Here is a 15,670-nt window from a genome sequence, read left to right as displayed (position 1 = left end):
AGCAGCAGCAGCAAGAGCATCACTGCCTGCCACAGGGTGGGCCTCAACATGTTTGCTTTTGTGGTTGTCGTAATTCTCCTTCTCTTCGGTTCATTTTTGCTCACTCCCAAGGTCACAACAACTGGGAAACCTGTCACTCCTAGAGGGATGCTGGGAATGTTTCCATAGGAAGAGCAGACTGCGAGACATTTTCTGGAACCTCTCTCGAAAGGCCTTGAGATTGGAGAGGAGGGCTCTCTCATGGCCCTGATGACAACAAGCGCCTGGCTCTGCTACACTCCTCCCCTCCCCAGCATTCAGCACTGACATGTTAGAAATCTGGCCCCTTTTGTTCACAAGTTCTTATACTTAGGGTGGCGAAGCCCAATGGGGTGCCGACCACCTGCTGCTTGTAAAAAGCTCTTGGATTCTCTTGCAAAAGCTAAAGACCTCCATCAAGTGGCTTATTTATAGTCTGAAGACTTGTATCCCACCTACTGCCTCGGGGTTTTACTCAGAAGAGAAAACCCTCTTAATACTCATCTCCCACCACAGCGCTGTCTGGACACGTGCCATGCCAGCCCTTCCGAGGTCACCACAGGTCAGCAGTAACCCGTGACGTTTGAAGGAGCCCAATCACCAGCGTATCCATCAAATCAATTACTGCCTGGTGTGAGGGGACAAGGAGCCACTGAACACCTCCAGAAAACAGTGGTGAGTGGAAAAGCGCCTGTGCCCTGAGAGCAGATGGACTCCTGGTTGTCTGCTTCATTATAAAGTCAACATGGTAGTGTACTTGTTTCCAGAACCATGACAGTAGGAAGGTCAAGTCCCCTAGTAAGATCTATCTTCCCTTCGTTTTGTGCCTGGAGGGACTGGGGGCTGGTGTGAGACGCTGTTCTGGAAAAGGCAGCTCCTTAGGACCCTTGGGAATTTGCCCAGAGCCGGACGACTGTAGCCATTCAGCATGTCACTGGAGTGCATGGGAGAGCCAGTGAAGCCTGGATCCAACCCACTAAACAATAGCAAGTCATACAGTAAATAGATGGGCTTCCCAGGTGGCTCAGGGGTTAAGAATCCACCTGCAATGCAGGAGACGCAGGTTCGATATCTGGGTCAGGAAGAACCCCTGGAGAATGAAACAACAACACACTCCAGTATTCTTGCCTGGAGAATCCCTTGGACAGAGGAGCCTGGTGGGCTACAGTCCATGGGGTCGCAAAGAGTCAGAGGTGACTGAAGCAACTGAGCAGGCACACATGCATACTAAGTAGCTAATTACAGTAGAAAGTGGTACCATTAATCGTCTCCATATATTGGATGCTAATGATGTGTCAAGGACTGTGCCTAGTGCTTTACCTGTATTATCACTAATTCCCACAGCAACCACGGGGGACAGGTAGGGTTATTGCCAGTTCCTATTTGAGAAAGCTGAAGTCTTAAAGGGGCTTCCCTGGTGGCTCAGATGGTAAAGAACTGGCCTGCAATGCCGGAGACCTGCGTTTGATCCCTGGGATAGGAAGATCCCCTGGAGCAGGGAATGGCAATCCATTCCAGTATTCTTGCCTGGAGAACTCCATGGGCACAGGAGCCAGGCGGGCTAGAGATATAGTATTATACACTGTAATGTAATTGACTAGGAGCCAACTTAAGGCTCTTCCTGTGAGAAGTCAGACTGACCTGGGCAAAGCCATACTGAGCCAGGCTAGAACCCAAGGGACAGGAAAAAATCAGTAATTCCTATCCTGCCTACTTTAAAGTTTTGACATATTGTTCATGAAGAATTTTTGTTTGCATGAATTTTGATCCTAAAATATATTTTTTAAAAATATTATTTACTCTGATTAATGAGTGCTTTGGTGCCCCTTCAATTTTGTGCTCAGGCAAATACCCTAGCCCCTCACCCTGATCCAAACCCTGGGCTGAGGTCTTGGCTCAGGCTCCCAGGTCTTCAAGCCAGATGGTTGTGCTTCATCGCAGATGTTTTGTCCCTGGTTCTGTATGTTGGGAAAGGAGAGCCCACAGGATTCACTGCCTACTTATAATAACTCTCTATACTTGAAAGTAGTAATCAAGCTGTTCATCAGCTGCCTTTTCTCTCTACTAAATTACCCTAACGTGGCTCTTCCTTACAATGTGTCAGCCTCCTTAAAGAACCAAATTTTCAACTCATTTTCAACCTGGCCACTGACTTTTGAGCTTTTAGTTGTAAATAATACAAGGACAAAAGAATGTCCGGTATAATTTTACGTATTTGGACTTGCAATGCATTTCTGATTGTTTTTCCTTCCCCCACTAAAGTACTTGGGGGCCAGCTTGTCTACAGAGCACTAATGGATGCTACCGTAATTTATGAAAGTGAAAGTGTTAGTCGCTCAGTTGTGTCCAATTCTTTGCAACCCCATGGACTGTAGCCTGCTAGGCTCCTCTGTCCATGTATTTTTCTAGGCAAAAATACTGGAGTGGGTTGCCATTCCCTTCTCCAGGGGACCTTCCCACACAGGGATCAAAGCCTGGGTCTCCTGCATTGCAGGCAGGCTCTTTACCATCCAGGCCACCAGTGTAGCCAACTGTAGTCTGTGGCAAGGCTGTTATTACCTGAGCCACCCTGCTCCCAATGCTTTTCTGATATCCTGAGACTATAATAATCATAAAAAGCATAATGGACTATAATCAGCATAATAAAAGGACAGGTGACTTCTCAGAGCCTCCCAGCCACAATTGAGCTACTGTGTAGGACTCTGGAGCAGGGTGTCTTGGAGTCTAAACCTATTGTCTGTACTTTTCAGGTGGAGGGAAGTTAGTCATGGCATCAAATTCTGCCACCCTTAGAACATCCTGTGGGCCAGTATCCTACATCTCTACCTGATTTGGGATTCTTTCTTAAGAAACAACTGCCATTTATTGACTGTGCTTGTGTGCGTCCTAAGTCACTTCAGTTGTGTCCAACTCTGTACGACTCTATGAACTGTAGCCCACCAGGCTCCTCCATCCATGGGAACTCTCCAGGGAAGAATACTGGAGTGGGTTGCCATGCCTTCCTCCAGGGGATTTTCCCCACCCAAAGATCAAATCCACATCTCCTATGTCTCCTGCGTTGGCAGACAGGTTCTTTAGCACTAGACCTGGGGACTCCCACATTGCAGGCAGATTCTTTGCCATCAGAGACACCAGGGAAGCCTATTTATTGACTACCAACTAATGTTAGTCTATGATCATGGTCATCTCAGGTGAGAAACTGAGGTTAATAAGAGTTTAATCAACTTGCTCAGGATCATAGGGCTGGTTGGAAGGGGGCTGGGATTTGAAGCTGGCCATCTGGCTTCCAAGTCTGTGCATTTAATCATTATCTTATTCTGCCTCTTGGGCCCTATCAACTGCAGCAGTTGGGGTTAATCCTTGCAACAGCTCCACATGCCAGATAGTATACCCATTTCTGCTCTTTGGGACTCCATGGACTGTAGCCCACCAGGCTCCTCTGGCCATGGGATTCTCCAGGCAAGAATACTGGAGTGGGTAGCCATTTCCTTCTCCAGAGGATCTTCTTGACCCAGGGATGGAACCCAGGTCTCTTGCATTGCAGGTGGATTCTTTATCATCTGAACTACCAGGGAAGCCCCAAAATAGCTTAGCCAAATTTAACTCTTTTTTTTTTTTAACTGAGCAAAATAAAAAAAATAAAAAAACAGACATGGTTCCTCAGTGCTCACATCTTCCCCTCCATGGGAATGGCATTTCTGGGCACATCAGACTGTGTGGCCCCCATGAAAGTATGCAACTCAGAGAGAAACAAGATGGAGATTTCTTTTTTATCAGCCCTTAAGGGAAAAGCTGTGAATTCTTGCCAATACTGATGGGAGTTTAGGTGAGAAAGATCAAAAGGCTCATTGAGCAAGAGTGGCCCCTGAGACTTCTGTTACACACTGGGCCAGTGAGCTGAAATGTACACTCTGCTGGCCGTGGAGGTGCCGAGTTCCTTCCATGAATTAGTAGGCAGTGCAACCTAGTGCGTCGTGTCCAACTCTTTGCGACCCCATGGTCTGTAGCCCGCCAGGCTCCTCTGTCCATGGGATTCTCCAGGCAAGAATACTGGAGTGGGTTGCCATTTCCTTCTCCAGGGGATCTTCCTGACCCAGGGATGGAGCCCACAACTCTTGTGTCTCTTGGATAGGCAGGCGAATTCTTTACCACTACTCCACCTGGGAAGCCCAAATGAGTAGGTGGGTGCTGATTTAATATGGCTCATTTCCATTCAGCCTGGCTGCCTCAGAAAAGACCGAAGTCTAAAAGCTCCTGCCAAGACCCCATTTCTGGAGGAGGCTGGTGGATGCGCTGGGAGCCCAGAGACTCCTGGGCCTCTGTGTGCATACTCAGCTCTGCCCATGCCCCTGGTGGACAGCACTCCCTGTCACTCACCAGTCTGTGCTCTCGCTCAGGCTGTCCAGGGTCTAGATGAATGAGATTTACATAGTATTAATAAATATTAATAACAGTTTTAATCTCAGTAAACCTTTCATATGAGACATTCAAATAGCTTTCCAGTTGTCTCAGGCTCCCCGAGAGAGTCAAGCAATCATTTTGCAAAGCTACACCAACTCTTCAGGCCTCCAGGGCTCTGTTAGGCTACGTCTGTGTGATGGGGAACATGTCTGGGGAGAAAGCTGACAAGTGCTGAAGACAGCAAGGGGCAGATAGATTCATCAGCCCACTTCCATCTTCAAATATCATACTCTTGTCTCTGGTTTCAATTTATTTACCATCTGTGCTATATTATTTTTATTTGTTGCTGTTGTTTAGTTGCCAAGTCATGTCCAACCCTTTGCAACCCCATGGACTGTAGCTTCTCTGTCCATGGGATTTCCCAGGCAAGCATACTGGAGTGGGTTTCCGTTTCCTCCTCCAGGGGATCTTCCTGACCCAGGGATTGAACCTGAGTCTCTTGCATTGGTAGGTGGATTCTTTACCACTGAATACTATAAGCCCATTATAGTATTCATGTTAATACTTTTAGTATTACTGAGTGCTTACCATGTACCATGCAATGAGCTGTGTACCTTAAATGCATTATTTCATTCAGTCTTCTCAGCTACATTATTAAATAACCTTGCTTATCATCCCCACCTTCCAGGTGAGAAAACAGAGTCAGAAAACAGAGAGGTTACTTGTCCCGCTCGGGTCATATAACCAGTAAAATGCATGACAGTATCCTTGTTCAGACTGAGGTTTGTTTGCTTCTGATCATCTGTGGCTGTCAGTGGGATAGCCTTAACCTTTCACCTTCTTGTTAAAGCCAAAATGGTTTGGAACAAACAGTATTCTACAATTAAATTAAAAAAACAAAAACTGCCTCTAGCCTGGACAGGAGGGGAGTGATAATGGATACATGTATATATATGGCTGAGTCCCTTTGCTGTACGCCTGAAACTATCACAACATTGTTAATCAGCTATACTCCAGTATGAAATAAAAAGTTTAAAAAAATGCTGCTTCAAGTAGACCCAGCCTTTGGTGGAGGAAGAGAGCAGAGGTGGAACTAAGAGTGAGTATGTGTATACGTGTGCGTGTGAGAGAGAGAGATTACTTCAAAGAACCTCATGAATCAGAAACCTATAAAGTGAATTTTAAAATCCCTCTCCATCCATAGGATCAGGCTGAATGAGCTTCACATTCATGAACCATTAGAGATGGAAGGTGTTTCAGAGATTACCTAGTTTACGCTCTTCATCTTACACCTGAAGAAACTGAGGAGAAGAGACATGAAGTACCTCGTTCAAGGTTATCATAATCATAAAGATTAGAATGACTCCCTTGTAGACTTGTTTCTTCTTTCTTCTTAACACCACATTTGGAGATATGTATGGACCAAAGACTAACAGAAAACAAGATACTCTATGGTGATGGTCTCTTCATGTGTAAATCATCGCTTACTGGTGTTCTGTGTGTCACGTGTCTTAGCAGGCGGAAGTTCTCGAACACGTATGACAACTACGCACCGATGAAGTCAGCACGATCATTCTCCAGAGTCATCAGATTTTACTGTTCCAAAATCCAAAATGTTCATGTGTCCTTTCCGAGAGGACAGCTGTTCCTGCTAGTAAAACTAGGGCTCCCGTCCTCTGTGGATGGCTTATGTCTCAGAGGGAATTCTCCTGTGGTAGGGGTCAGCCGTCCCTGTGTTTGCATCATTACTGGACAGTGGGTGCCCAAAGGACTGTTTGCTGGGAGGGACCTTGCATTTCCGTCATGTCCTCCGTGACTTAGCCCACACTCTGGCACCAAGTCTACACTCATCAAATGTTTGTCGAGTGAATGATGTATGAGTGAATGTGAAGACCTGGAAATCTTTAACCGGAAGATAATTGCTTTACAACGTTGTATCAATTTCTGATGTATGACAACACGAATCAGCCATGAGTATACATATGTCTGCTCCCTCTTAAGCCTTCCTCCCACCCCCACCTGCCTCCCGCCGCACTAGGTTGTTGCGGACATCCGGCTGGGCTCCCTGTGCTCTACAGCAGCTTCCCGCTAGCTACCATTCCACATGGTGGTGTATACATGTCAATCCCAACTTCCCAATTTGTCCCACCCTCTCCTTCCTCTGCTGTGCCCCCAAGTCCGTTCTTTACATCTTCATTTCTATTCCTGCCCTGCAAATAGGTTCATCAATTTAAAAGAAAAAAAAATGGACCAAATTCATTAACAGATCCTTCACGATAAAATATATACAGATGGCAAGTTAGCATATGGAAAAAAAAAGACCTAGAAATCTTTCTTATCGGTACAGCACTGTAAGGAGAGGCTCATCCTTAACGCTTATGGGATAACAGAGCAGAGACATAGCAGGGCCTCCTGGGCTGAGGTGCAGATCTGAACAGTCTATATATAGACTGATAGTATTAAAACATTCCAATACCTTTTCAGGGTTTGTTGTTGTTTAGTCACTCAGTCGTGTCTGACTCTGCAACCCCATGGACTGCAGAATGCCAGGTTTCCCTGTCCTTCACCACCCAGATTGCCCTATTCCAATTTTTCAACCAGAAAACAGTCAGTGGGGTTGCTAAGGTGTCCTACGCTAATCATTATCTTTAGGGTGAGGCCTAGTCATATGAGGCACTAAACAGCACCCTAGAAATTTCTTTTAATTATATTTGGATGAGGGACTCTTTGGTATATTTTGAAAGTTAAACCTGTGTTTCCCCAAGTACCATAATTTCAGTATGATACCCCTGTGAGAGCTCAAGTCACAGGAGAAGTTTTGGAGATTAATCCATACATTCTTTCTAATTCAACATTTATTGCCTATTGGACTATGTGCCCAAGAGATAAACATGAAAAAGGTGCAGTCTGTTGCCCTCAAGGAAACTGCAGTCTTGGGAGGAGGAGTAAGAAAGAACACACACGTAGGCCTGTAATTATAATAAAGCCAAGATAGAACTTGCTCTCAAGTCAACCCCCATTCTGTATCTCACTAGTGTGTGACACTGAATGAGTTGCTTAACTTTGCAAAACCCTGCATCATCAAATGTAAAATTGGGATCATAGGAATACCATCATGAAAAGTTCTTGGGTGGATTAAATGAGATTATATGTGTTCAAAATATCAGCTATAATAACAGTGGTTCTTACACTGCTGTTGTAAATACTTGAGTGGAAATACGTGAGCAGAAGAAGACACCTCACTGAAATAGGGTTGGGATGGACGTTGTGAAGACTACCTTCCCGAAGAACACTAGAGATAGGTATGAGACAGTGGGCAGGTTATGGCCAAGTTGATTGGACTTGGCATACGAAATGTTGATCCCTCCTTTAGGTCTCTGGTGGAGTGAGTCCAGAGGAGGTCACTAATACTAATAATACAATTATTAGTATATAAGGCAAAGCTTATACTTCCAACCAGCTGGACCGGAGACCATGAAAAAGAGCAGAGGGTGAAGCAGAGCAGGAGGTGAAGAAGATGAATTGTAAAGGGCTTTATTTTACTTTGAAGACTTGCAGGTCATTGAAGAATTTTAATGAGAGGAGTGACATAGTGGAATTTTGGGAGGGTTACTCTGACGATTATAAAGACTAAAATGGCTCAGAAGAGACTGGACCAGAGGCATGGAGCCTGTCAGAAGGCTGTCTGAGTGATGAACGTGAGAAACGAGAACTTACACTAGGGCAGTAGCCATGGGAGCCAAGAGAAACAAGAGCCGGTTTTAAAAAGAAAGGAGCAGGACTCAGCAATTAATGAAATGTGAGGAGCAATGGCAGGGAGCCGTCCAGGGAGACGCTCAGATTTCTGGCTCAAGAGACTGGATGGATGGAAGAGCAGGAAAGATGATGCACTCAGTTTGGGATGTGTTGAGTTTGTAGTTCTTTATGGGACTTTCAGGAGAAATGCTGAAAGGCATTTGGGTGGAAAGGTCTGGCATTCAGAAAAAATGTCAGATATTAAACTCTTAGACAGGATCCAAAGAATTATTTCATGTGTTGAAAATACTTGATTTAAAACCATCTACTGAATCCACTTTTGTTGTTGTTACAGATGAGAACATGAAAGACAGACTATATGGATCTTCTAAAAGACCAGATTCCAGTTTTATGAAAATATATGACCCCCTTTGTTGAATAGAATAACTTCTGAGGTCTCTACAATTCTAACTTGTGTTCCAAAACATTGCTGTGGATCTGGAATCACCTTCTGATGTCAGTGAAAGACCCGTGGCCTTGAAATTTTTTTCGTGGATGAAGATAAAGAGTGCATGCGTGTGTGCTAAGTAGCTTCAGTCATGCCTGACTCTGTACGACTCTATGGACTGTAGCCCGACAGGCTCTGCTGTCTGTGGGATTCTCCAGGCAAGAATACTGGAATGGGTTGCCATGCTCTCTTCCAGAGGATCTTTCTGACCCATGGATCGAACCCACATATGTTAATGTTTCCTGTATCAGCAGGCAGGTTCTTTACCACTGGCGCCATCTAAGAAGCCTGGATGTAGAGAATATATATGTTTAAATAAGAGCCCATTATCCATAAAGGCTTGTAGCCCCAAACATGCAGTGACAATGCTTATGAAACAGAGGAACCAAATAAAGACACTATCTACATTTACCTACTCTGATCCCAATTGGCTGCGAACAGCAGAAGAATCTTCCTGCCGTAGTGATCACGGCTTTCCAACACTCCAGGGAACCCATCGATGAGAGCCCTCTTAATGCCAGGATCATCAGCCTTGAAGTTTTTGAACATGTCCAGGTTTAGCTGGCGGTACTGGAAGTACTGGGCCAGGAGTCTGAAGGCATCTGCTTGGTGAAACTTCCTGGCTCGGAGAAACCTCAGGATGAAGGCATCATCTGTGCGTAAGAATCCGATGTCAGGCCTGGTGATGATCATGTCTCTGACTTGCTGGATATCCTGGTGTAAAACATCTGGGTTTTCATTCAGTTCCAGGCGTGCTTTCTCTATAGTCTCTGGGCTGAGTCCAGCCTGTAAATGGGTCATCTTGGCCGAATCTCCTTTCAAAGTGCTTAATTTCTGATGTTTGGGAAAAAAAGAGACTGGTCCCATTCACTTGATGGTCTGCTGAAATCGTGGCCCATTCAACAGTCTTTTTACCACCAAGCTGCCACTGAAATAGACAAGCAGAGGCTCTTCTTTCTGTTCCCGGAAAATGGTTGGACATTCAGATTCTATGTGGTGGTGGCCAGCCAGAAGAGAAGCCAAACCAAGGCCATTGCTTACTGCAAAACAAATACACACAAGAGAGATAAATAGATGATAGAAAGAAGGTCTGGGCAAATGACCTGGAACTCAGAAAAGCAGTATATTATGCTGTAGAGATGATTAGAAGAATAAAGGGTATATATTATTTAAAATAGGATCTTTGGTATAATTTCGTTATTCACACCTTCAGTATGTAATGGGCTTCCCTGATAGTTCAGTTGGTAAAGAATCTGCCCGCAGTGCAAGAAATCCCGGTTTGATTCCTGGGTCAGGAAGATCTGCTGGAAAAGGGATAGGCTACCCACACCAAGTATTCTTGGGCTTCCCTTATGGCTCAGCTGGTAAAGAACCCTCCTGCAATGTGGGAGACCTGGGTTTGATGCCTGTGTTGGGAGAAGGGAAAGGGTACCACTCCAGTATCCTGGCCTGGAGAATTCCATGGACTGTATAAACCACAAGTTGCAGAGTCAGACACAACTGAGTGACTTTCGCCTTCACTTTTCAGTGTGTAATATGCAAGTCTTTGCAATTCGTTTAGGAAGTTTTTAATGATACCAACTAATTAACAGTCTACAGTCAGACAGCTTGCTTTTTTAATGAGTTACCCAAGAAAAGAGAAAAATTCTCCTCTGTTGCAGCCTGTTTTATGGGGCCGTTCACAGGCATTCAATCAGAGACATTAGGGCCTCCATTAGCTTCTTTTCTCAGTTTCTTTCACAGAAATACCCCCTTTTTTAAAGGCAGCCATTTGCAGCTTAACAGTGAAAAGGGGCTTTTAAAAGTCACCCTATTGTAACCCCATGGTACCTAATTACTCAAACTGAACTAAATGAACTGGAGCAGGGAGAGAAGGACAGGCTTATGGCTGGAAGCTTGACCTTCGATAATCAAATTCAACAGCAAAGAGAGAGAGGCTCCTGTGAGGACATTTCCCAGCAGTTTCACTCTTCTGCTGAGGACAAAAGGTCTTGGAACTCTTAGTTGTCTTCTTTCCTTGCCCAATATCCATACAGACGTCAAGGTCATTTTTTGGTATAACTTTTCTATTATCCTAAGATATTACTTTACTTATGATAATGATTAAGTTCTTTGTTTCATTTTTCCCTTGGTGAAATGTCTTTATTTTTAATTTATTTTTTATTGAAGAATAGTTGAATTGCAATGCTTTGTTAATTACTGTTATACAGCAAAGTGACTCAGTTATTCTTTTTCATATTCTTTTCCATTATGGTTTATCACAGGATATTGAATATAGTATCCTGTGCTATGCAGTAGGACCTTGTTTTTTTTATTTTTTCCATTCTATATATGCCAGTTTGCATCTGCTAATCCCAAACTCCCAATCCAGCCCTCTCCCACCCTCCTCTCCCTTGGCAACCACCAGTCTGCTCTCTATGTGTGATTCTATTTCTATCTCACAGATAGGTTCATTTGCGTCATATTTTAGATTCCACATCTAAGAGATATCATATGGTATTTGTCTTTCCCTTTCTGACCTGCAATTCCAATCCTAGGCATATAACCAGACAAAACTATAATTCAAAAAGATACATGTTCACAGCAGCACTTTTCACAGTAGCCATGACATGGAAACAATCTAAATGCCCATTGACAAATGAATTGATAAAGAAGACATGGTACATATACACCATTGACCAATGAATGGAAAAAAGATGTGGTACATACACAAAACTGAATACTACTCAGTCATAAAAAAGAACCGTGAACTTCCAGATGTTCAAGCTGGATTTCAAAAAGTCAGAAGAACCAGAGATCAATTTGCCAACATCTGCTGGATCATCGAAAAAGCAAGAGAGTTCCAGAAAAACATCTACTTTTGCTTTATTGACTACACCAAAGCCTTTGACTGCTGGGAGCCAGTGTGAGGACCTCCACCCATGGCAAAGGTCATGAGGAAGGAGGCTCGACATACGCAAAGGCGGGATCGAGCCTCGGGAGTCCCCCTGGAAATTCTCGAGCATCTACCCCCAAAACCAGAGTCTGCCTACTTTACTACTTTGTGCTCTCACCTACACCTCTGACTTTACAGGGGGCTGTCCCCCACCGCCTCTTTCGGAGAAGGAGTTAACTTAGAGCTCCAGTTAATAATAATTCCTGGGCGTGATAGGAGTGTTTCAACCTACAAACTCTTCTGAAGGTTCTCTAGCCTGCCTGACAGGCTTCTCCGGCCACATGTGATTGCTCACAGCCTCCCAACCGTGAGAGGCACGAGATGCTTTAAACCTTCTAAAAACAGGTTCTTTAGAGAAGTTAGTAAACTATTAGCATAAGTATAGTGGGCTGATTAGAAATCGTATTGGTGAAGGGTTTTTCATTTGTTGAGCCAATGTTTACTGCTAAGTCTCCACATCCCCTGCCCTTATACACATTAATGAATATATAGAAGAAATAAGTATTAACCTTTGACATTAATCACATTAGACCTTAGGCTAAGCAAATTCTTTCCTTAATTAAACCCACTACACCCTCATCCTATAGGAATGTAACTTTATCTGGTACCTTCGGAAGGTGGCATCTGTTTTAAGAATAATCACCCCTGGAGAAATAAGTGTTCTGGTTGACTGACCGCTGTCACAAGGAGAGGGTCATAAATGGTCAGCAGGCCCCCTGGCCAGAAGATGATGTAACACCCCTAAGACCTCTGTATACATCTGTATGAAGCACCTGACTTTAATAAAAGTCAGGACTGCTGACCCTGCGTGACTTTTGTATAACATCTCAGAGTATAAAAACAGACCCTGGAAAAATAAAAAATGGGATCAGTTCCTCTAAAGACTGGTCTCCCCATGTCGTTCTCTCTCTCAAACTCTGGCTGAGTTTCCATCTGGAGCGCGGAGCCCCCCAAGCTTACTAATTTTGCCTGGGCTTCTAAGATCCGACCGGGGAGGCCTCAGTGTCTCCTCTCCTTCGGGAGAATGGAAGGACACCTGTGGCCTACGTAAGTGGTGCAAGCTTCTTGTCTTGAAGTTTTATTGGTTTCCCGCATAAACCAAGCTACTCAGCCTCTTTTCTCCACTGAATTTTCCTGCTGAGCTATCCTCATTCTATTACTCTTTATATCTCTAATTAATATCTAATTAAAGCCAGTGTATTCGCCAACCCCGTCTCTCCTTCGAATTTCCCTGGATCCACCGGGGCTGGACCCCGGCAAGTGGCGCCCAATTTGACTGTGTGTATCACAACTAACTGTGGAAAATTCTTAAAGAGAAGGGATACCAGATCACCTGACCTGCCTGTTAAGAAATCTGCATGCAGGTCAAGAAGCAACAGTTAGAACTGGACATGGAACAGCAAACTGGTTCCAAACTGGGAAAGGATTACGTCAAGGCTGTATATTGTCACCCTGCTTATTTAACTTATATGCAGAGTACCTCATGTGAAATGCCAGGTTGGATGAAGCACAAGCTGGAATCAAGATTGCTGGGAGAAATGTCAATAACCTCAGATATGCAGATGACACCACTCTTATGGCAGAAAGTGAAGAGGAACTAAAGAGCCTCTTGATGAAAGTGAAAGAGGAGAGTGAAAAAGTTGGCTTAAAACTCAACATTCAGAAAACTAAGATCATGGCATCCAATCCCATCACTTCATGGGAAATAGATGGGGAAACAATGGAAACAGTGAGAGACCTTATTTTTTGGGGCTCCAAAATCACTGCAGATGGTGACTGCAGCCGTGAAATTAAAAGAAGCTTGCTCCTTGGAAGAAAAGCTATGACCAACCTAGACACCATATTAAAAAGCAGAGACATTACTTTGGCAACAAAAGTCCGTCTAGTCAAAGCTATGGTTTTTCCAGTAGTCATATATAGATGTGAGAGTTGGACTATAAAGAAAGCTGCACGCCAAAGAATTGATGCTTTTGAACTGTGGTGTTGGAGAAGACTCTTGAGAGTCCCTTGGACAGCAAGAAGATCCAACAAGTCAATCCTAAAGGAAATCAGTCCTGAATATTCATTGGAAGGACTGATGCTAAAGCTGAAACTCCAATACTTTGGCCACCTTATGCGAAGAACTGACTCATTTGAAAAGACCCCGATGCTGGGAAAAATTGAAGGTGGGAGGATAAGGGGATGACAGAGGATGAGATGGTTGGATGGCATCACCGATGCGATGGATATGAGTTTGAGTAGGCTCTGGGAGTTGGTGATGGACAGGGAGGCCTGGCATGCTGCAATCCATGGGGTCGCAAAGAGTCAGACACGACTGAGCAACTGAACTGAACTGATAAGAAAGAATGAAATTAATGCTGTTGGTAGCAACATGGATGCAACTAGAGATTAGCATACTTAATGATTGTTTTAAGCCCCTCGGGTTTTTCTATCTAAATGGTATACAGACAAATGCTCACATTATTTGCATTTTTCTCATTTTAAATGTTTAAGCTCTCTCAGACATCAGTTTGGTCCAACCTAAAAGTACAAAAAATCAGAAGACATTAGGTTTAAAAAAACTTGGAGGCATGTATTTTTTTCCCCAGCTTTCCTAGATCAAACAGTATTTGCAATAATAGGCAGAACATTTACTTACAACATAATTATTAACACTTTATCATACAAAATAATTTTAAAGATAAAATGATTCTTTCAACTTAATTTAGGACTAGCTGTAATTTCTATAGGGAGATAATCACTTCACACATTTCTGCTTTATATTGCCTTTGTGATAGATGAAAATGGGTTCAGGTAATTAGTATTCATTTTCAAGAATGAATGTAGAATAGTAAAAGTTTTATTTATAAAACGTTGGCTTTGCAAAGTAATTTGTAAAAAGTAACATTTAGCTATGAAAGTGAGAAAATAAGTATAACAACGTCTTTATTCTCACTGATTCCAAAACTGAAGATAGTAAAGGAATATAGTGCTCTATGAACTAGTCCCAGGATTGGAAGAATGTTTAAAATCCATCTAGTTCAACGTCCATCTGATGTTAAAATTCCCTCTTTAACAACCTCACCACACTCTTTCGAAAAGTTCCCTTGTCTGATGTCTCCCTCTTCAAATTCTTCCCTGGACTTCCCTGGTGGCTCAGATGGTAAAGTATCTGGCTACAATGCTTGAGACCCAGGTTCAATCCCTGGGTCAGGAAGGTCTCCTGGAGAAGAAAATGGCAACCCACTCCAATATTCTTGCCTGGAAAATCCCATGGATGGAGGAGCCTGGTAGGCTACAGTCCATGGGGTCACAAAGAGTTGGACACAACTGAGCAACTTCACTTCTTCAAATTCACCTCGATACCCACTGTGTGCTTCCTTGGTGGCTCAGACGGTAAAGGATCCACCTGCAATGCGGGAGACCTGGGTTTGATTCCTGGTTTGGGAAGATCCCCTGGAGGAGGAAATGGCAACCCACTACAGTATTCTTTCCTGGAAAATCCCCATGGACAGAGATCCTGGCAGGCTACAGTCCATGGAGTTGCACAGAGTTGGACATGACTGAGAGACTAAGCATGCAGCATACCCACGGCAATCTATCTTGACTCGCACCAACCAGTGGCTGAGATGATCATATAGTTTACTTCCAAATTTAGACACCAGGAGGCGCTAATAACAATAATACAGGGACAACAAGCAGAACTGGGGACAGTGCCAAGCAAACCCAGATGATCCCTCTACTAGTGCATGGCCTTTCTGTCGCTACTGCCAGTGGGCAAATTGCAGCACCCATTTATGTATGGGTGACCCCATTAGCATTTGATGTTGATGACTTCTTAAAACTATTTTCCCACTCTTTTCTGTAATTCCATGTACCCTATTTTTCTCCCAACCTCTGTTCATTCCTGCTCCATCTTCTTATGTGCTCACCACTTCTATGTATTATTTTGCAGGGTCCAGCCATGATTTAACCAGCTACATGTGGGTGACTTCAGTCCATAGCTCTCTCCTGATGTTCAGGTGTACTTATATATCCAGCTGCTTACTGAACACCCCCACCTAGATGTCCCCTAGGCCCCACACACTCAATAT

General features: G+C 43.8%; 1 protein-coding gene across 1 annotated transcript in view; it reads right to left on the bottom strand.

Annotated features, from left to right (window-relative positions):
• Positions 1–15,670, bottom strand: part of CLVS1 (clavesin 1) — a 193,525-nt gene that overhangs the window by 141,102 nt on the left and 36,753 nt on the right. Inside the window, exon 2 of the mRNA XM_055546085.1 lies at positions 9,075–9,702. Coding sequence (XP_055402060.1) covers positions 9,075–9,529 — 455 coding nt within the window. The 5' untranslated portion in view covers positions 9,530–9,702. The remainder of the gene's footprint in view (positions 1–9,074; positions 9,703–15,670) is intronic.

This window comes from Bubalus kerabau, chromosome 14 (genome assembly GCF_029407905.1).
Source record: "Bubalus kerabau isolate K-KA32 ecotype Philippines breed swamp buffalo chromosome 14, PCC_UOA_SB_1v2, whole genome shotgun sequence".
Classification (NCBI taxonomy): Eukaryota; Metazoa; Chordata; class Mammalia; order Artiodactyla; family Bovidae; genus Bubalus; species Bubalus kerabau.
The sequence above is the reverse complement of the archived record's forward strand: the minus strand, read 5'-3'. Positions and strand labels throughout refer to the sequence as shown.